General features: G+C 49.0%; 1 protein-coding gene across 2 annotated transcripts in view; it reads left to right on the forward strand.

Moving 5' to 3' along the window:
- STAG2 (STAG2 cohesin complex component) overlaps positions 1-23276 on the forward strand; it is a 1427207-nt gene that overhangs the window by 949443 nt on the left and 454488 nt on the right. For both annotated transcript variants that reach the window (XM_085608133.1, XM_085608134.1), the window contains exon 26: positions 14690-14864. In XM_085608133.1, coding sequence (XP_085464259.1) covers positions 14690-14864 — 175 coding nt within the window. The remainder of the gene's footprint in view (positions 1-14689; positions 14865-23276) is intronic.

Raw genomic sequence — 23276 nt, forward strand, 5'->3', positions numbered from 1 at the left:
GCCAACTCCACCACTCCGGTGGGGGAGGCAAGGCGAAGCACAACTCTTAGTCCCCGCCATCTTGAAGATGGGGTGACCCAGCCAACCAGAGTGAGGCTCATGTCCCCCTCCCACTAGAGGGTGGCATAATAGTGGGTGTACCCACCCCCACATTGATCCCGACCTTTACCTACCCGTCACGCTCCAAAATTTAGTATTTAGGGGCAACCCTGAACCTTGCCTCCTCATACAAGAAGAGACCAGGACTGAAGAGCTGTGCTGAAGAAGGAGGACACCAACTGCCTTGGCCCTGGCCCATCCTGACCTCGACCTGCTCCAGCAAAATCCTGGTGTGTCCTGCTGCCAGCAGCCCTCAAGAACCCAGAGGAGACCTGCCCTGCCTTCCCAAACCAGACTTTGTCTCCTGTGAGCACCAGATTTGCTCACCCAGAGACTCTGGTTCCGGACAAATCCGCGAGTCTGCACCACTCTGCTCCCAACCCCCCTGGCCAGAGTTCGAGTGGGCCAACACCACAGGAGGTCTTCCCGGCAAGCCTGACCTGGGATCTGATGATTCCTGACCTGCCTAGAGTCTCCAATAGATGCCTTCAACCCCTTTCTGAAGGATCCTACGACCACCTCCGGAGCTGATACTAGAAACCTGATGCCAAGACACCCGATGTTCCATGGCCTTAAGTTGCCCAACCGACAGTGTCCCGGCTTCCCAAGACATCCCATCTTACCTCTCCAACCGGTGGTCACCTTCAGAAGATCTTCGTCCCGAGCCTGCTGTGTTTGTTGCAACCGGAGAATCCCCATTGAAATGAACAGGGCACCCGACTCCAACAGTATCCTGCACCATTTGCCCTGAGCCTAACACCGGGAGCTTTGCACTCACAACCTTGTGACCTGCTTGTGAGCAGCCACCAACTGGTGGACCGCTTTCCTCCATTGGATAACATTGGACCTCAGTACTCTGCACCCGGCCGCCCTAGTGCCGCTGATGGTGCTTCCTTGACCCTGGGGGAACCCAGGTTCTAACCCCAGAATACCAAGTACTTACCAATAAAGCGATATAGGACTGCATTGACTGCTATTCTGTGAAAAATATTCCAAATCTGGAGTTGGTTAGTATAAAACCCTAAGAAACTGCAAATGTACAAAAAATAGATACCTTTCTTCTATCTGAAAGAGACTATTAGTTATAGATTCCTTACCTTAGAATTACCACCAGGTGTCAGACTGGATCTGGAGAATTTTATCTCGGCAGTACCCTTGTGCGTTCGTCGTCTGCGTCGTGATTGCCAGGATAATGTCGTTGTATCCACTTGATACCGCCCCTGTGCGCTGCTGATAGTTTTGTAGTTTTTTCGCACCAGCCAGCGCAGATCCTGAGAGAGCGGTACCCTTCGTCACTTTTTGACTAACCTTTTTGGACTTTTCAACCTCTTTTTTTGAAGTCTTTACGGCTCATGGCGCATGAGTGATGTCAAGTTGTCCTCCCGGTTTCAAGCCTTTTCACTCCTGTCACAAGCTGATGTCGGTGACCGATCTGCACCTCCTGTGCCTATGGTGCCTGGAGCGCGACCATGACCCAAAGTTATGCTCTAACTGCCGGGCTCTGAATCCTAAGTCATTGCAGAAGCGGTCCCGAAAGCTTTTGGAGGTCCGGCACTCGGCCCCACGCCGGTCGAAGGGAAGGTCACGGAGCCCCCACTGCCATCCGTCATCAAAGTCTTCGGGTAAGTTGTAGCACAAGAAGACTATGAAGAAGCATCATCGCTCTTCGCCTCCTCCCGTCTGTCGGCTGATGCGCCGTTGGACACGTAGGGTCGTCGTTCCCCGGCTCCGCCCTCTGAGCCTTCTGTGACAGCTCCACTCTTACGTCCCTTTCTGGGAGCCTGAGCGTCACCTGCCCAGCTTTGTGCATTTTACAATGTCCTCCATTCCATCTTTGGGCAGCCCTACTCCGCTGGTGCGTCTTCCGGACCCGCGGACTCACCCGAGGGCTCTAGGCCTTTGATGCTGGCGGCTCCGGCCTCTGTGCTGCAGGGTTCCCAAGGATCCAGGGCTGGATCAGGATCTGAGCCGGTCGACCTCACAGTACCTCCCCTAGCATAAACCATGGCCTCCCACTCGACTTGGAAATGGAGCTGGAGGGTACTTATGTACCCCTGTTCTTCTCTGGCGTTCCTTATCACCCTGAGTGGCAGCTAGAGGAGGGGGAGGAGGACTGGGAGAGGTCTGTAGACCCTCTGGCAGACCAGCTTGTAGAGCTGGACTGGAGAGAGTAGTTGGGTGATGCCAGTGGTCTGAATGCCTCCCCAGACCTTGGTTTGCTTTCTCCCCCTACCATGGCTACAGCGGAGGGAGTTTCCTAAGCTGTCTTGTTGCGTATGGCGGCTGAGGCCTTGGGCCTTAGGCTTCCTACGGTGGCAGTCAGGACTAACATCCTGACTGAGGCGCTTCAGCCGGCAGCAGCCTCTTCGGCGCCCTTGCTGCCTTTCAATGAGGCCCTTACTAACGTCGTTTTGGGCTCCTAGTCCAAGCCCAGCACAGGGGCTCCTGTGGATAGGATGATTGCCGATGCCACCGCCTGGCCCCAGGTGAACCACTTTTCCCCTACCAACACCCTACCTCGAGAGCTTGGTGTTCCAAGCCTCATCCTCGAAAGGAAGCGCTTTCCCTACAGCTCCTCCAGATAGGGAATCGAAGAAGCTGGACCATCTTGGAAAGATGTTTTCTTCTGCCATCTTAGTATTGCAGTCGGTGAACAACCCATGTTTCTTGGGCAGTTATACAAATTCAGTGTGGAACATGGATGCCCAAGTGCTGCCACAGTGCCTGGAGGAGGCCTGGGGAGTGCTCGCATGCGTTGATGCTGAGGGTCGAGACGCAGCAAAGTTAACCATTCGGTGTCCGCTGGATACCTCCAACTCGCTGGGTAGGACGATTTCCATGTCGGTAGCCCTGAGGAGCTACGCCTGGCTGAGAACCTCTGGCTTCTCTGGGGATGTCCAATCGACCCTTTTGGACATGCACTTTGATGGCAGTCGCCTGCTTGGCGACAAGGCGGACAACGTGCCGGAGCGCTTCAAAGACTCTCGGACTACGGCCAGGTCCTTGGGCCTTGCAGCAACTTCTCGCCCCATGCAGTCTGCCTTTCGAAGGGGTGCCTCACCACGTTACACACAGGGCCGCACAAGCTATCCAGCCTCTGCGCGCTGGGGATGTGGGACCCAGCGTCGTGGGTCCCGGGGGCCAGAGGGTGGGTCAGTCCACCCCCTGCAGCTGCCTCCAAACCTTCCTAGTCCGACCTTTGACTTGTTGTGCTCTGGGGGCCTACCAATCCGAACCACAGGGCCTGTGTTCTTTCCCCAAAACAAAACCTAATTGGCAACTCTGGCCACAGGTATGTCCCTGGTAAATAGTACCCCATGTACCCAGGGCACTGTGACCTTAGAAGGCTCCTAAGGGCTACAGCACCAATTGTGCCACCCTTAGGGTCCCTGTAACTTTTTATAATCACACTGCCTTGCAGGCTGCGTGTCTTGGCGCAGATCAAAAGTGAAGTCTCAACATGGCACACATCCCTGTGTGCCATGCCTACCAACCACTGCCCTAGGTCCGTAACGCCTCTAGCTGGGTGCACTATGCCAGTGGTGAGGGCACAGAGGCATGAGCCCTGTGCCCCTACAGTGTCTGAGTCCATTCTCAGACATTGTAAATGCAGTGTACCATTAAAGACTAAATGGTGCTGGGAGGTTGTCATTACGAACTCCACAGCACCATGATGGATACACTGAAGTCTGGGACGTTTGGTATCAAACTTCTCAGCACATTGAAACCCACACTGGCACCAGTGTGGGTACAATGTAAAATGCACGACAGAGGGCATTTTAGAAATGCCCCCTGAACTCGACCCACAACCAGTGTTCCGACTGAGTGGCTGCTTAGGCTGCCACCCACCAGACATGTTGCTGGACCCCTGGGTCGAGAGCCATCCGCTCTCGAGGGCCTGCAACAATGCACATCCTGGGACGAGGTGCTAGGTCCCCTCCCCCAGGATGGGCTGGGGAAGCTTCAAAGACCTGCCCCCTTTGTGGGCTTCTCTAGACCACTTGCTGTACTCAGCAACTGGCCCCCACTGGTTCTACCCCCACTTTCGGCGGGAGAACCGGCAGGAAAAACAAGCGAGGAAGAGAGGTGTGCCCACCTCTGCCAACTCCACCCCTAAGGTGGGGGAGGCAAGGTGAAGCACAACGTCGAGTCCCTGCCATCTTGAGGATGGGGGGGACCTAGCCAACCAGAGACAGGCTCCTGTTCCCCTCCCACTGGAGAGTGGCAGAATGGGGGTGTACACACCCCAGGGAAGGGACCCCTTGATCCCTGCCCTTTACCTACCTGTAACGCCCCTAAATGTAGTATTTAGTGGCGCCCTGAACCTTCCTTCCTCAGGTCCAGCAACCACAAGAAAAGAGGAGGACGAAAAGCCATGCAGAGCTAACAAGAGGACGACGCCCACTGACTTGGCCCCAGCCCTACAGGCCTGTCTCCCCTCAAACCTGCTCCTGCGAAATCCCGACGTGTCCAGCGGACATCAACCTCAAAAACCCCGGAGGACCTGCCTGCCTGCCTTCACTTTCCAAGCTGTTTCTCCTGTGAACACCAGATGTTTTTGAACTGCAGCTTCTGGTGCCAGCCTGAACCCGCGAATCCAGCCAACTCTGCACCTACCGAACCCGGCCCGAGCTTGAGTGGAAAAATACCACGAGGAGGTCCCCCCCGCTGATCCTGACCCAAGATCCGGCAACCCTTAACCTGCCTCAAGCCTCCTGACGACGCCTGCAGCCTCAATGCAGAGGACCCCCCTACTGCAACCAGAGCGTGTAAGAAAATCCGACGTCCCAAGGCACCCCTGCACCCGACGCCCCACGGCCTTCTGTGCCCAACCCAAAGGTGCCTCACCAACCCTCAACATACCAACTTACCCCTCGGAGTGGTGGTCACTCCTGGAATATCCTCGTCCCCGAGCCTGAAGTGTTTTTGTCCCGGAGAATATCTATTGAAATCAACTGGGCACTCAACTTCCAAACAGCACCCTGCACCCGGCCGCCCTAGTGCCGCTGAGGGTGCCCCTTTGGTGGTAACTTGGTCCCCAACTTGCCCTGAGCTTAACACCCAGGAGCTTTGCTCCCACAACCCCGTGCCCTGCTTGCCAGCAGCCACCAACCGGAGTCCCCCTATCCTCCATAGGATAACATTAGGTACACTGCACCTGGCTGCCCTAGTGTCACTGGGGGTGCAGCAACAGTGCATCACTGACCCTGGGAGACCCCCGAGTCTTGCCTCAGAACCCTAACTTCAAAGTCCAAATACTTAACTCGAAACCGATAACCTGTTTTTCCTCATAGGATAACATTGACACTTTTTCTCCCAAACAGTTTGTAAGTGTCGACTTTAGAAAACTAAAGAATATTCCTTAAAAATCACACAAATAACCTAACCAAATTTTCTCAACTGTTTGCAGGAAAGGACCCAGTGCTGAACACAGGTGTCCAGCACTGAGTAAGAAAAGTAACAAAAAAATAACTTACCTGGGAATTGAATTTCCTTCCATAGGATAACATTGGGGGTTCTTTGTGAAAAAGTTTCAAAGTGTCAACTTTTGAAATACAAGAATATTCTTTAATAATCTTACAAACAACAAAAACGTAATTACCTGTTTTAAGTAGATGTCCCAGTGCTGAATCTAGGAGTCCAGCACTGGATTACAAATGTAACTTACCTGCTAAGTGAATTTCCTCCCGTAGGATAAAATTGGTGATTCTATGTGACGGTCTCACATCGCATGTTCCCAGCAGACAATTGGGGTGATTCGTCCCCTTTAAATCCACATATTGAATGAATCTTGACATATCGTCAGACCACGACTGAGGCTGGGTCCCTCCTTCTCCCTGTCCTGAGGAAGACCCGCAGCCGAGGAGTCTACTTACCCTTTGCCATTAGGGTCGAAACGTCGACACTTCACCGCCAGGAGCCTACACCCTACATCCACTTCCCCTACCACCGCCTTCAGAGATTGAGTCTCATTGTACAAAATAACAAGTGTTCTTGTAAATGTAACTAGGGGTAGGCTCGCCTTTTGCAGGGGTACCGGTCTTGGCAGCAATAATGATTTGGCCGGCCCCCTCTCGTTTATGAAATATTGTAACTGGTTCTTTGTATCTCCCTTGATGCACTCACACTTTTCCCTTGCTATCTTACACATGAGCACTTATTTCCCACTTCTTTCTCTTTACCTTGGAAATAACGTGACAATGTACTTTGTTGTCTGGTATCTATGATTAAGATACAAAGAATAAATTGATGATTGCTATTGAAATAACTTTCGGTGACCATTTAAGTATCTGTTGAATGTGTGTATATTCATATTTATAATATCTTGTGTTAGTTGGATTAATTCCAGAATACACATTAATTGAAGTGTATTCAGCTGTGTTAGGGACCAATTGTTTTCCTTACTTACTGCTCAACCAAGCTACCACTTTAGAGAGTAAGGTTCTATTTAACTTTAACCTCTGCCAAGCCTCTGGAGACCCTTGGACTCTATACACACTGTACCTCACTTTGGTGCAGTATATATATAGAGCCAGTGTCTTACATCGACCTTCCTCTCCAACTCTCTAATGTCATCTTGGGAGCCAGGCATCCCTCTAATAAGACAGTATACACCTGTAGATTGAACAAATTTGTGGTTTGGTGCGCAACAAAGGCTGTGGATCCCCTTTCTGCCCCTCTTTCTGAGGTTCTCCTATTTATACTTTCTTTGGCCCAGCAGTGCTTTGCTCTGGGCACCCTTATAGGCCATCTTTCAGCCATTTCGGCCTATCAGCCTTCTCCTTTCAAGTCCCCTAATGTAAATAGGTTTCTTAAGGTAATTACTCACCTCTTTGCTGCTATTCCTTTCGTAATGCCTCATTGGCACTTGAATGTGGTCTTAACTTATCTTATGTGCACTTCCAATGAGACACTACATAATTGTCCTCTCAGACTCTTGACTTTAAAGACTGCTTTTCTGGTTGTCATCACCGCTGCTCCCAGGCTCTATCTTCGAAACCACCTTTCCTTGCTGTCCATCTGTACAAGGTTGTCCTTCGAACTAGTCCTTCTTTTCTACCCAAAATGGTTACCTCTTCCACATAATGACAGACCATCCCTTTGCCAACTTTCTTTCCGCTGCGTATACTTCCAAGGAGGAGGAAAGATTCCACTGTCTGGAGCCAAAATGTGCATTATCATTTTATCTGGATTGCACAAAAGAATTCCGGGTGGACGATCAACTTTTTGTTGGCTATGTATGTGCCAAGAAAGGTCGGGCCGTGCAAAAATAGACCATCTCTCGATGGGTTCTCCTTTGCATTAAAGATTTGTTATTCTTTGGTGAAAAGGGAACCTACGGTAGGACTGCGTGCCCATTCCACCAGATCGACGGCAGCCACTACTGCTTTGGGACGTGGTGTCCCCCTCTGACATCTGCGAGGCAGCCAAGTAGGCATCACTGCACATGTTCACTAAGCATTACTGCCTGGATAGTCAAGTCCGGAGAGACGGCTCTTTGGCCGTTTAGTTCTCCAGGACTTTCTGGTGTGAACTTGGTTCGCAGACCCACCTCCAGGGTTGGTATTGCTGGGTAAATATTCTAAGGTAAGTAAGCTATAATAGTCTCTTTCAGATGAACAAGTTGTAGGAAACTGTCTCTAAGTGTACAACACCAAAAAGAGGTATAGTGTGTATAGAGTCCAGGTGACCCCTGAGTTAGGCAGAGGTTAAAGTTAGATAGAACCTTACTCTCTATTTGTGGTAGAGTGGTCGAGCTGTAAGGCAGTATCAGAGGACATTGTTAAGCATTTGATGTACACACTCGGTCAGCAAATGAATTCACACACTCAAGAACTGAACTCTAGGCCAATTGTTTTTGTATACAAATATATACTGTTTTATTTTTAGAACCAACGCAAGTCTGGCACAGATAAGCATTATACTTTTCAGTAATAAGTTACTGGAAATAGAACAGTTTGGCAATGCAATAGAAATATTACTTTGTTTGATTTACAGGGGATGCAGTAGGTTGCAACACTTAGCAAATGCAGTACATTGAAATGAATAGGCTTTTTCAGTAAATAACAGTTAAGTTACTTTTTACATTACTTTTCTAACTCAGTGCTGGATACATAGATTCAGCACTGGGAAATTTCCTGCAAACAGGTAAGTAAATAAGTTTTGGTTATTTGTGCGATGTTTAAATATATTTTTAGATTTCAAAACTCCACACTTATCAATGTTATGCTATGAAGGAAATACAGGTTATCGGTTCACAGGTAAGTAATCGACTGTGGGAGTTAAGGTTCTGGGGTTAGACGCGGGGGTCCCGCAGGGTCAGTGATGCACTGTTGTTGCACTCTCAGCGGCACTAGGGCAGCTGGGTGCAGAGTGTTGAGGCCCAATGTTGTCCAATGGGGGATAGGGGGTCTCCGGCTGGTGGCTGCTGGCAAGCAGGCCACTGGGTTGTGGGAGCAAAGCTCCTAGGGTTAAGGTCCGGGCAAATGGGAAAACAAAGTAGTACAGGTGCACCCTAAGCGGCACTAGTCCGGCCGGGTGCACAGTGCTGTTTTGATGTCGGGCATCCTGTTTTCTAAGGAGAACCTCCGGTTTGCAAAAACACTGCAGGCAGGGAGAATAAGGACTTCTGGGTGTGACCACCACTTGGAGAGGTAAGTTGGGATGTCAAGGGTTGGTTAGGTACCGTTGGTTTGGGCACACAAGGCCGTGGGGCGTCGGTTGCAGGGGTGCCTTTTGGGGTCGGATCTTCTTACCAGCTCCTGGTCCCGGTTAGGGAGTCCTTCTGGATTTAGACTGCAGGTGTCGGCTGGAGGTTTCAGGCAGGTCAGGGGTCGCCAGATCTCGGGTCTGGATCGCCGAGGTGACCACCTCATGGTGTTTTTCCACTCGAGCTCGGGACGGGTTCGGCGGGTGCAGAGTGGGCTGGATTTGCGGTCTTTGGCTGCTGCCAGAAGTTGCAGTTGGAACAAATCCGGTGTTCACGGGAGAAGCAGTCTTTGGAAGTGAAGGCTGGCAGGTCCTCCAGGGTTTTCGAGGTTGCTACCTGCAGGACACAGGAGCAGGTTTGAGGGGAGACAGGCCGGTTGGGCTGGGGCCAAGTCAGTGGGTGTCTTCCTCTTGTTAGCTGCTACACGGCTGTTCGGTCCTTCTTTTCTTCTCGTTTCTTGTCTGGATCTGAGGAAGCAAGGTTCAGGGTGCCCCCTAAATACTATATTTAGGGGTGTTACAGGTAGGTAAAGGGCAGGGACCAATGGGTCGAGTGCGTCCTTGACCCTGGGGGACCCCTAAGTCTACCCCTAAAACCTCAACCCCCACTACCAAATACTTACCTCAAAACCGATAACACTATTTTCCTCCATAGGATAAAATTGACCATACTGTAAGCCAAAACAAAGTGCATATACAATTACAATTCAAACTATGTACAATCTGCATTACTGCTGTAAAGTATTTATTGCTTACCTGTGCCAGGCTTGCTTGGTTCTAGAAAATAAAATAACTAAAAGAATATTTTTTATACAAAAACAATAGGTCTGAAGTTCAGTCTTTGAGTGTGTTGATTCATTTGCTGACTGAGTGTGAACAACAAATGCTTAACACTGTCCTCTTATACTGCCTTACTGCTCGACCACACTACCACTAAGGTGCTATCTAACTTTACCTCTGCCTACTTTCAGCTTCCTCTGGGCTCTGTGCACACTATACCTAACTTTGATATAGTATATACAGAGCCCGCTTCCTTCATTGTCTCCTTGGGAAAGACCACCCAGAGGTTGGTCTGGGCCAAAGAGAGGTACTGGTCCAATGCCAGACCTCACCCAAGAAACCTGGGGGGGGGGGGGAGCTCAACCTGCAGTTAGTGCAGCTAAGCCCCAAAAGAAAAAAGAAAAAACTGTGTAGGAAAGGTGGGCAACTGTTAGAATCTCCCTGGCCCACTGGAACTGTGGCTATCGCAGTAAGGGAGAACTCCAAAATTGGCGCTAGTCAAGTCCCCCCTAGCCAGCAAAAGACCACTCGGGCAACTGTCCAGCCTGAATTGTTGGCTTCCCAGCTGGCAGAACAGAGGGTGGAGGAAGGGTGTTCACAACCAAGTGTAGTGACCCCCTGTAGGAAAGTAGGATCTGCTTCTTATGGTTACCCCCACGTTTTGCTTGATGTTACACTGTTTTTGACTAATCTGACTGGGATCTTGCTAATCAGAACCCCAATCTATCTGCTTTCTCCTTACATGTACTTTGGTATACTCCAAATTGGATACTGGGTTACCCTTATCAGTCCCTAGTATATGATACACATGTACCCAGGGTATTGGTACCCGAGAGGCCTCCCATGTGCTGAAGCATATATATTTTGCTACCATGAGAGGCCATGCAAAATCTAACTACAGTTCTGCTACTGCAACCTGTATAAGCTGGTGCTTGCACCACTTACTTTAGATATAGGTTCACTATATCTATAGGTCACTACACTTAAAACTTATAAGTCACCCCTGTAGCAGGCCTTAACAATCCTGAGGGCAGGGTGCTGGGTTTTATGTGAGAGGGTGCCCGTGCATGAGCAAAGCCCCTCTGCAGCCTTTGGAGACCATTCTCCCGGGTTGTCGGTGACTCAGCTGGACATATAGGTAGAGGTGCATTATAAAGTTGCGGTAAATGCTATCTCAAATGGCTGCATGGAAATATATCGTGTTTGGTATCAAACACCTTGGAATCATACCTCTACACCGGTAACTGGTGTGGTAGGTATGATTCCACCCTTCTGAAGCGAGCTTCGTGGGGTCACTGGTCTATCCAGTGTCAGTCTTCTCGACCCAGTCAGCACAAAATTGATGCTGCCGATCAGAGACACATTTCTTCCCTCCTGCTGCTGAGCCAAGCTCGAGCAGAGGAAGGCAGCACAATAGGCATCCTGTCACAGGGGAGTGTGACCACCTCCCAGACAGGATTTCGTCTCCCTCTCCGTCCAAAGCTTTTTATGTGCCTTGCTCCATTCAGGCTCCGTAAAGGACCTGTGGTGCACTAAGGACAACTGAAGAATCTCCCTTGGGGTGAAGGAGTCACTCCCTGCTTTCGCAGGCACCTCAACGCAACTCTGAAAACTCCAGCAACACAGGAAGTGGGTTTCAAAGGTCCCTGAGGTTGATCTGCTCACTCACAAGTTTGAGGCCAGTATTCCACGTGGGGACTGCATAACTTGAACCCCTGTGCAGCGTCTATTTGCAAGTGCATATGCTTGTTGGCAATCCCCGAGCTTGTGCATTGGACTCAGTGTAGTCCTGACCCTGAGCAGTATTTCCACCAAAGAACTCCGGCCTTCTTGCACCGAGGGCTCCTTGGGCTGGTACTTTGTGATCTTGCTCGACGTCCCATCGCGACTCCTGGTCATTCGGCCTGTGGGTACTCTTGAATTCTGTTGGGCTTTCCTGGTTGCTCTAGATGTGTCCCGACTCCCCATTGCTTGGTGAGTCCCCTGGACCTTGCTGGTCCACACTGTAACCTGCTTGACCATCCTGCGTGGGTTGCTTTTGCCAAGGCTTTTGGTGCTCCAGCCGGACACCCTCAGCACTCGACATCCTTCGTGGTACAGCTCGTATTTGGCTCTTTTACGCCTCCTGGTCCTCGTGGCTGCAGTGTCGAGCATCCCTTCTTCGCACCTAACATCGGTGGGCATTCGTCACCCGAGCCCCAGGTCACTCTGAAGTGACCCACACTCTGTCCCTTCTGCTTTCATGGTCCTTTCTTTCAGAATCCCGGCTGGGATTCCACTGGACCCTTTTCACCTTCACAGCCGCAGCTCTCCTGCGCAGCCCTCCATTGAGAACGACGGCGGTTTCCAACACCACTCCAGACCTATGCACCCGACTCCTCTGAGATCACGGTATCCATGGGTGTGGTGGCTCTCCAACCTCCTAAGTTCCAAAGGGTTTCCTCGAAGTCCTCCTGGAAGGGTCCTTAAACTGTAAAATTGTAACTGCGACTTCCCCATAGAATTGTATGGAGGCCGCAGTTGTGTTAAAACACTGCACCCGTCCTCCGTGGGGTCCCTATCTACTCCTTTGGGTGGTTCCTTGGGGTCCCAACGATTCTATGTGCTCCAGACCTTGCCTTGACCCGAGTTGTGGTTGTTATACCACTCTTTTAGTAAATGGTTTGGTCTCCCCCTTGAGCCCACTGTGTATTGTGCTACTTACAACTGTTCTATTGATCTCGTATTGTGTGCTTTGTGTTCTATCCTCGGGTAGAGGATATTAGAGAGTGTTATATTAATAAATACATATTTTTATACAACCTACTGTGTGGTTCTCCTTTCATATAATTAATACAGGAGGTGATATCCTGGTAAAACAAGGTGCTTTACATTCATTCAGGAATAAGCTGGAAGGCTTCTCTCCACAGCTACCACTAGGATAGCTTTCTAAAGGCTATCTTTGACCTCATACATCATAAGGGTCATTTGGACTGGTGCAAGGTGCCCACTTTAATTAGTAGACCGCATATACCAGGCCAACTTCTCGCCCCCCTCCCCCACCCTTAAACAGCAGACAGGCCCCTCCAAACCCAAAGAGGCCTGTAAGTTAGCTACTTCACCTACCAGTGAAGAGCTAAAGGTGGTGTTCTGGAAACTGACAACTGTAGGTAGCCTCTCCTGGGTGTTAGCCTTCATGGCCGCACTGTCATTGGCATGGTGACCTAGCACTCTGCCAAATAGCAAGTTAGGCCCCCTGGCTCTATTGGTCATGGTGGAGTTGCTCAAGCCGTGGGTGACATCTGTAGGTAAGCTGGGCTTTGCCCTAGCTAAGTTAGAATTTGCAGGGGAAGGCACCTCCTGAACCCAACCTAAAAAGATGGGTCAAAGAGTTAGGAAAAGAGCATTGGGAATTGGGTCCTACAACTGTTGAGGTAGACCAGCTCCCCAAAGGGACTGACCTGGAAAGAAGGATGCAAGGCACAGTAGGCCTTGTAACTTTCAAATAACTTCTTCTACTCTTCCTCCCTTGAAAGACTAGGAAGACTCTCCCAGCTTTGGCTGAGTCTCCTAACATTTGGGCTGGGGGGGGCGACTTGTGTGGGAAAGTGGGTTTCTGTTGCAGTAACCCTCCTCCCCCTTTTGCCAGACTACTGATGCACTTTGACTTGATGTGCCCTGGGTCCCTGCCAATCAGGTTCCGAGGGGCTGTGTTGTTTACCCAAAACTAACCCAATTGGCATCTCTGGTACAGGTCAGCCCCTGGTAAATGGTACCACGAGTACCCAGGGCACTGTGACCAAGGAAGACCTCTAAGGGCTGCAGCACTTATTGTGCCACCCTTAGAGGCACTGTACCTTTACACACACAAACTGCATTTGCAGGCTGTGTGTTTTGGTGCAGACTAAAGTGAAGAGTCAACATGGCACCAATCCCTGTGTGCCATGCCTACAACCCACTGCCTACAACCACTGCCCTGGCATAGATCAGCCACCCCTCTAGCTGGGTGCACTATACAAGCGGTGAGGGTATAGATGCATGAGCCCTGTGCCCCTACAGTGTCATTGTAGACATTGTAAGTGCAGTAGTGCCATTAAGGGTATATGGTGCTGGGAGTTTGTCATTATGAACTCCACAGCATCATAATGGCTTTACTGAAAACTGGGAAGTTTGGTATCAAACTTCTCAGCACATTAAACCCACACTGATGCAAGTGTGGGAGTTAATGAAAAATGCACACAAAGGGCAACTTAGAGATGCTCCCTGAAAAACGACCTAACACTAGTGTCCAGGTTAAGTGGCTGCTCGCCAGCTGCCACTGCAAGACATGTTTCTGGACCCTTTGGGCGAGAGCCTGCTGCTCTCGGGGGTCTGAAACAATGCACATCCTGGGACGAGGTGCTAAGCCTGCCTGAATTTCTACCTACCTCCCAGGATCCTTTGCTCCACTAACCTCGCTCTCGCACAGATACCATGCATCTGCTACTGCCACTCTATAGGACACTTCTCCCACCTCGCCACCAAGTCCTGGAACACCCTTTCCCTCCACCTGCATACTTCACCCTCACTGATTCACTTCAGCAAGGGACTCAAGACCTGGCTTTTCGACTAGCACTACAGCACAGCGTCTAGATACCCTTTCAGGTGATAAGCAGCGCTATTTAAGTGCTGAAAGTGGATGTGCACCACTTGTGGTTCAGCTAGGCATCTTCCTTGGCTTTAAAACATTTTCTGGTAATGATCTCAAAATCCATATCTTTGAAGTGTCATGTATGCAAGCTTAATGAGTATGGCAAATGCATGATTAAGGAGCTATAATTGGCTTTTCATGAAATGTTCTTAAGAGACTGTCAATTTTAGAGACATGCATGTGAACTCTTGTTTAGACTGTCTTCTAAAAACATTGTTCCGGTGACAGCACTATTTTTATTTGCCCTCTGTAAACCCCTCATGCACATCCTATAATAATAAATAGTAACGGTCAACAAAAAAGGTATTTTTGTAAACTGTGTTTAATTTAGTTTGCAATATCCAATTATTTGTTGGAAAGTACTACTAGTTACCTTTTTGGGAAGTGGGTTGATTTGTTTTTTCAAGTCTATATTTTGCTTTTGTCTTGCAGGCGTTCACTATTCTTTGTGATGTTCTAATGATCTTTAGTCATCAGATAATGGCAGGAGGACGGGACATGTTGGAGCCTCTGGTGTACGCTCCTGATTCAACACTCCAATCTGAACTACTTAGCTTCATTCTGGATCACGTTTTTATAGATCAAGATGATGATAACAACAGTACAGGTAATTTGTGTGTAATTTCCAAATGGCCACTTGTTGTCAAAGGTTCCTTGGAATAGAAATATGCCCTATTTGAACATCAGAGTAGAAATGCTTGACACGTTTAAATTGCGTAAAACAACTGTTAACCACATAGCACTGCTAATGGTGTCCAGGAAAGAGATAAACTCAGTCCATTGAAGTGTAAGTCCTTGTTGTAGTCCTGTGCCATCAGGGTTTGGTACGAGGATCCAAGGCCCATCTAGTGGTTTCTGACAGCTTTTTTTCCTTTTATTATCTTAAATTATGTTTTCAATGTGAAGCTTTTGTTGTTGGAATCATGGTTCTTCATAAGATCAGAGTTTAATCCATTTAGGTTCTCAAACAATTGTGGGCCTAGCAGTCATTCCACCAGTGCCTGAAACTTTGTCACCAGATTCACTAAAATGCTACCACAACTTGGGTTTGGAAGGCTAAGGACTAATTGGGCATTCACCGTTTGGATCAGTGCAGTCTCGTTCTAGCGAGGCATGATGAGGGGTTCAGCCTTTAGACTGGAGTAGTGGGATTAGCGTGGGATTTGTTAGGCGCTGTCCTCACCTCAGGCAGCAAAGACCTTAAGGCAAGACTATAGTTCCTCCCCATGCAGGGAAATGGGTGGGGTTGTAGAGCTCCTGACCTTGGAAAAGCTAGTGAACGTGTCACAGTGCACATATACCGTGTTGGTGATTAAAAGTTAAGGCGCACGGTTGCTAAACAATAAAGCAACTAATTTAAAAATGTTAATTACTATGTAGCACAGCAGTCGGCCGTGAAGCGGGTAGGGTAGAGTGTGTCTTTAAAAGGTAAAGCATGGCGTCTACGATCGGGTGCTGCACTGAGTCTGGAAAACAGGGAGGGTTGGAAAGCGGGAGAGCGTGTTGTGCCTGCAAACAAAACAAAAGAAAGGTATGCGGTTGCCATGTTTGGAAGATAAACCACGCTGTGCCACGCTGACATGGGTGCATGGGTGCAGCACCGTGCAAAACGAAAGAAAGGCATGCGTCTCTTAAAGATAAAGCAAGTAATTTATAAGTCTTACTAAGCATGAAGCACGGCTGCCGGCCGTGAAGCGGGAAGGGAGGAACTTTAAAAGATTAAGTGTGGTGTCCATGTTTGTGCGTCACACTGAGTCAGGACCACAGGGTGGGTTGGGAAGCCGGAGAGGATGTTGTGCGTACAACAGCATCTACAAGAGTCATTTGAGAAAATCGTGCTCGCAAATTATAAATGGAAAATGCTGAGGAAGATCACATATAACTGGGACAGTCCTTATGGGCGGTTACAAAGGAAGAAAAGGAGGGCCTAAGGAGGGAGTACCGAACAAATTAACCAACGGAAAAAAGCATTTATGAAAAACTGTCAAAGTAGCCAATTCAAAACATTGGTGGCGCATAAAGCCCATATTCTTAATACAGTGTGCCCCGAAGGGTCCGCACAAGCAATGCCTGGGCAAGACCTAAAAATTGACTGTTTTTATGTATTTGTAGATACAAAATGAAAAAGATCCACAAGAGGGTTCCTGGGATATGGACTTTACAAGAAATAATCAATCAGATTATTTCTCTCAACTGTGAACACGCATTTGCAAATTCAATTAATTTGACACAAACCTTTTCAAGGAGCACTTAAACAAATGTCAGTGTGGTCGGTTAGAGGTACCTGGGGTGACCAACTCTTGTCAGGGAGTTAGTCAGGGGGACCCGCAAGTCCTCAAACAGTTTTGCAACGTGAATCTTTCTGGATTCACTATGCTGTGCATTATTCCGCCATCTAGTGGTTGGGTCCGGAATTGTTGTATTTCTTCTTTTTTTTTTTTTTTCGCGGCCTAGGTGGGCCTCGACATACCACCATTTGGTGCCTCTGCGTGACGTCAATGCGCTTCCTTCGGAAGATCTCACCTTTGGTCGCCATCTTCAGATTATTTTTTCCGCCATATCCACGAGTAAATAACAGGGAAATCAAAAAATCACATTAGAACATACCGGACTACGAGTCACGTAGCGGGGACGACAAAAGAGGAGAAAAACACCGAGAACTTTGACGTTCCTACGGAGAATGCGCACACAGGGGGCTCCCTGGGCTCGGTAATGGACAAAACACCCTTTAAATCCTGCACCAACTGCCATCACAAGAACGCGCAGAAGGACCAACTCCCAGTTTGCAATCTCTGCCTACCGCTCGACCATCGAAGTGAGGACCGCAAGGTCTGCACTCCAAAGACCCTCAGAGTAAAAGAGTGGCAAAGAAGGGCAAACTACAACATCCAGAGGCAGGGAGCACCTCCATAGTTCTGAGATTTGGGCCTCTCCAGTGTAGAGGACAACCTCGCCGAAGGACCGGAGGACGTCAGTCGTCTAGGTCAAAAAGAAAACGCTGAAGGAGGTAAGAGTCGTCGAACCCCAGGCACTCCACTGGTACTCGAAAGAGTGATCCCAAGTCTTCGAAAGGAGCATTGCCATCTAAACACTCGATGTCAGCAACTGCATCCAAGGACAAACAGCCCGTCAGTTCCTTTGGCAAGGACTCCCAGAAGGTGAAAACCCAAAATAAGGCAAAGGTGTCGAAGAGCAGTCAAGAAGGGGACCCTTCGACGTCGAAAAATGAAGGGTTGAAAGCGGCTACGACTTCGACGTCAACAACCGCGAAGAGAAAGGCCGAAACCCTCGACGCCGAACACGCGTACGAGATGGAGAAGAAAAAGAAGAGGCTCGATGCAGAAATGGCGAGCATCTTGCAACGCAAGAGGGACTTCGACAAGAAGATGAGGCAGCTCACTATTCTGCCGATACCCACAGCCGAAGGCCCAAAGGTACATCGAGGACCTTCAAACACCAGAACTAGTCGAGAAACAGGAGAAGGAAGACCTGTATTACTGCGATGCTGAAGGTGAGGAAGACTGACTTATCAGGGCTCGACATCCTCGGAGGCGCAAGACTTGCAGTGGCAGCATCTCGACACCGAATCCCCGGAAGAGGGAGTAGAATCCTATCCTTCGAGGCCTTCGCCGCCGGATGACATAGGAATCTATAACCCGGTCATTAAAAGGGCTGCAGACACATGGAGTGCAGCTAGAGGAGAAACCTTAATCTTGCTTCCTGTTGGAGACATTGTTACCATCCCAGACAAGAAGCCAGTTCCTACCCATGCTCCCAAGTGTGCTGGGCCAGGGGAAGGAGGCCTTCAAGGAACCTGTTGTGTAAAGCAGTAACTCCAAGGAATGAGAAGAAATACAAACACTCTTCCAATGACCCTATGTATATTAGGGGATCAGTACCAGCGGATTCAATCATAACATCAACTGCGAGTAAGAGTGCCAATATACCCACAAATACAGGACCACCTCCAGACAAGGAAAGCAGGAGAATGGACCTAATGGGGAGGAAAATAGAAAGGAGTGCGGCGATCCAATGGCGCATCGCCAATTCACATGCGCATCGCCAATTCACATGCGCTCATCAACAGGCACGCATACCAGCACTGGGAGGAAGTGGACGAACTCCTAAAACATCTGCCAGAGCAATACCAGAGAAGGGTGAGCCACCTGGTAGAGGAAGGAAAGAACATGGCTAATTCATGTCTAAAGTCGGCCCTGGATGCAGTGGAGACATCAAGCAGGCAGATGATGTTGGGAGTAACTGAGAGAAGGCATGCCTGGCTAAGAATTTCAAGCTTCAAGGCTCAAGTACAAAACAACATCCTCAACGCACCCTTCAACGGGGAACAGCTTTTCGGTGCTCCAGTTGACTAGAAACTCAATCAACTCAAGAAGGACAATGAGACCGCTAGGTCCATGGGGGCACTACAGTTCAGAGGAATGCGAAGAGGAACAAGACCAGCGGGTAGGGTGAGCCACCAACCTTTGGCACCACACCAAACCTTAAAACGGGGTTATCAAGGAGGTAACCAGGGCCAACAGCAGAGTCAGCAGCAGCAAAACTGGCAGTACCAGCCCCGAGGACAATCCTTTCGAGGGCACGCACGAGGAAGAGGGACCGGACAGAGAGGGTCAACAACCCGCATCCAAGTGACTCCGCTGTAAGAGCAACGTGCACCCACTCAACAACTCTACGGGTGCAGCAAAAGATAAGACAAAGACAAGAACTAATTCAAGACCAACAACAGTTCCTCCAGAATGTAAAACCAGTAAGAGGCAGGATAAAACACTTCTTCCAGGAGTGGAGGAAGATCACATCAGACAAATGGATACTAAACCTCATACAATACGGTTACTGTATAGAATTAGAAAAACCACCTTCAAACAAGAGACCAAACAGCAGAGTACACTCAGCAAAGGAGCGTTCTTATTTGCTACAAGAAGCACAGGAACTTCTAAACAAAAAGGCCATATAAATAGTACCTTACAAAGAACGGAACAAGGATGTCTACTCCACCTACTTCCTCATACCAAAGGTGGACGAAACCTTACGACCAATTCTGCATCTAAGGTTCTTAAACAAGTTCATAAAAACTCAGATTCAAAATGACATCTCTTCAAGAAGTAATACCCCAAATACAGGAAGGGGATTACATGGCAACTACCAACTTAAAGGACGCTTACTTACACATCCCCATCAACAACAAACACAAACATTTTCTAAGGTTTATGATCAACAAGACTCACTACCAGTTCACAGTGCTGGCATTCAGACTCAAATCAGCACCAGGGGTTTTCATGAAATGCCTGGCAGCAGTAGCAGCACACTTGAGGAGGCAAGGAATACATGTATACCCATACCTCGACGACTGGCTGGTAAAAGCAAGCTCATACAACCAATGCAAGCGACACATGCAAGAGGTCATACACACACTAGTCCAACTAGGGTTTTCAATCCATTGGGGAAAGTCATCAATAGAACCAGAACAGGTGAAGATATTCTTAGGAGCACAGATCAACACCATGCAGGGCAAGGTGTTTCCGAGCAAAAAGAGAACTTTGACAATATTGAAGGAGACCTGTCTTTACCGCAAGGGGCAAGCTCTGACCTTGAGGACAGTGGGCAAAATGATGGGAATAATGGCGTCATGCATACACCTGGTCCCGAATATTTGCCTCCACATGAGACCGTTCCAAGAATCGATCCAGCAGAAATGGTCATAGGCAACAGGAAGTTGGGAACATCTAGTGGTTGTCACGCAAGCAGTACAGCAAGAAATAGCGTGGTGAGCAAGAAGAACATAACACAAGGGAAACCAATCACACAACCAACTCCTACAGTAACGATCACAACAGATACCTGTAGGAGAGTAGGGTCTGCTTTCTATGTTCACCCCCACTTTTTGCTTTTGCTTTACTGGTTTTCGACTTGGATGTGGCTGTGGACTTGCTAATCAGACCCACAGCCCTGCTGTTCTCTCTCTAAATTAATACTATGTACTTTAGGTGCATAACCCAATTGGATAGGATCACCTTATTGGCTCCTGTACAGTGTACCTTAGGTACCCAGGGCATAGGTGTACCCTAGGCCTACCAGGGGCTGCAGCATGTATTATGCCACCCCTGGCCTGGCCTTCCATTATGACACAACTGGCTGATCACTCAGCTGGGGCAAGGTCGTGTAATCACCCCTTGCTTAGGTGTAGTATGCCTATACCTACCTTATATATAGACACATGTGTACCTATCAGCCACTCCTATGGCAGGCCTTAACAATCCTGGAGGCAGAGTGCTTGGTAACATGTGAGATAGTGCTCTAGCATGAGCTGAGCCTGTCTGCAGCTTTCGGAACCATGTCCTTATAGCTGTTCTATGATATAGCCTACCATATACTCTTAAAGTGCCTTATAATCTTAAACGGTTATGGTAACTATGGTTTGGCTTTATCAAAACATGTTGTGTAAGGTGTCTAACACTTTGGAATAATACCCCCCATACCATTTCTGGTGATGAGGATATTATTCCCCCCTTCTAGAGGGAGAGACATGTTAAAATCCTACTTTGCTGTTTAACTCTAACCAAAGCCTCAGCATCACAAAATGGATGCTGCTGCCACAGACACAAGTCTGACCTCCTGCTGCTGGGAGTGATCCTGGCACGGGAGGCTTGGACAATAGGTTTCCTGCCTTGGGAGGTGCGAGCACCACCCCAGACAGGCCTTAGTGTATTGGGGCAGGGAGGGATGAAAGAAACTAGACACTGCCTGGGGCACACAAGGTGTCCCATGCATAGTCCAGTTCAAACCGGTGCTGGGGCACTCCAGCCCCAGTCCTGGCGCGAAACTGGACAAAGGGAAGGCGGTGTAACCACCCCCCTCCCAGGTCCCACCCATAAGGCGTGACCTAGCAGGCAACCCAGCCCCCCAGATTAGTAAAAGTGTGGTAGCTGGGCCCCAGGAGATTAGATTATCCTGAACCTGCAACTTGAACAGAAACTCTGGACCTTCGACATTCGACGAAAGAAGAAGACTGAAGAATCTCCCTTGTGGCCAAGGAGTGGTCACCCTGTGCGAACAGGCACCATCAAGAGACTTACCCTTTGCTTTGCTGAAGTTCTACGAGGGACCGACTGCAGAGCCTGACCAGAGCCTTGACTTCCAGACTTCTCCGACCCTGATCCACAGCCGAGCTGAGATCCGTGGAGGCGACGAGAGACGTGGGACCGGCTACCTGGGAAAAGTGGCGAGTATCTTCCAGCACAGTTTCTGAGGCACCCTCGAGGTTGTGCACCGGGGATTGAGAAGCCCCAACCCCAAGCACCATCTGCACCGAAGATCAGCCCCCCACACTCCACGAGTCCTGCGTGGGGCCCTTCTGCATTTTCCTGCTTGCCGCATCTGTCCGGTTGCTTGCCCGTTGGCTAGTAACCTTTGCGACGACACACCTTCAATTTTCCACTGCTGGTTTGGCTCCTCCAGAATGGCTCCTACTCCTCTGTAAAAGAGAAGCACCCCAGACCTTCCTGGTCTGCACCAGAAGCAAGTCCTCCATTCTTCGTGGGTTCCGCTTGCCAAGGCTTGGTGAGTCCTAGTTTGACTTCGCCGCCGCCGACAGCACGAGCCTTCGTGGGACAGCTCGCCTCCTGGTCCTCCTCGACGTCTCCTGGTACCCGTGGCTGCTGCGACAAGGTTCACCTCTTCACCTGCAATCTCCCGACATCGCCTGGTTCCTTCCTGGATCCACGTGGTCACTGGCTAGTGACCCAGACTCTGTCCCTTCTGCTTGCAGGTATCCTTCCTTCCTTCTTGATCCCTGCCTTGGGATCCACCGGACACTCTTCACTGACTGCCTGTCAGCATCTTTCCTTCAGGCATCCATAGGAGTCGACGACGAAACCCGACGCAAGTTCACACCTATGCACCCGCAGCCCGTGGGCTAGGTAACTTGGGTACTCCGGTGCCCATCAGGGTATTGACTATCCTAATGTCTAGTTCTCAAGTCTCGACTTCCTAGCTACTCCAGAAGTGTCCTAAATCTTATTAATTCTAAACTGTACTATTTCTATCGATTATGCGCATTACGCCTGAGTGTTTCCACTCTGCACCTGAATCCCGTGGGCCTCCCACTTTCTAACTGTTGGTAGGGTAGTGTAGCCCCAGCGATTCCCTAGGCCTATCCTGTGTTCCTGACAGTGGTTCTTATACCACTTCCTTAGTATATGGTTTGCGTGGCCTCTAGGGCCTAACTGTATTACTTACCTGTGTGACTTAATGTATGCTTAAATAAGACTGTTGTACTTACCTCGAATCTCATAAAGAGTGCTGAGGGTTTGAATAGAATAAATACACTTTATTTTATATATATATCTGTTGTGGTGTCCTTTCATTTGGTATTCAAGGGATTAAATATGGTATAACAGCTGGCTTCACATGTTATTCAGAGTTTAGCCTAAGACTGCTCTTGTCCATGCTACCACTAGGAAAGCTGGTCTATAAGGTTGACTTTACAACCAATCACCATAAGGGTTGTTTGGACTGATACAGGGTGAAAACTAGAATTAATGACATCGTATATCAGGCCAACTTCTCACAATGCCTCCCAGCTTGGATGGGGAGCACACACAAACACCCTCAAGGTCAGGGGATTGTGGTCCCAACAGGATGCGATAAAACACATCAACTACCTAGAGCTGAAGACAGTTTTCCTAGCCTTAAAAGCCTTTCAGAAACAACAGTACGGACACAGAGTACTAATCCAAACAGTCAATACAACCACCATGTTCTACATCTACAAACAAGGAGGGACACAATCAGTGACACTATCAATGCTAGCACAAGAGATATAGAGGTGGGCAATTCCAAGGCAAATAGACTTGTTAGCAATACATCTACCAGGAAAGGACAATGTGGAAGCAAACAAGCTCAGCAGACAGACGTCCGCATCCCATGAATGGGAAATCAATTAACAAGAAATCCAGAAGATTTTCGACAAATGGTGAACTCCGCAAATAGACCTATTTGC

The sequence above is a fragment of the Triturus cristatus genome, chromosome 5_2, assembly GCF_964204655.1.
Source record: "Triturus cristatus chromosome 5_2, aTriCri1.1, whole genome shotgun sequence".
Classification (NCBI taxonomy): Eukaryota; Metazoa; Chordata; class Amphibia; order Caudata; family Salamandridae; genus Triturus; species Triturus cristatus.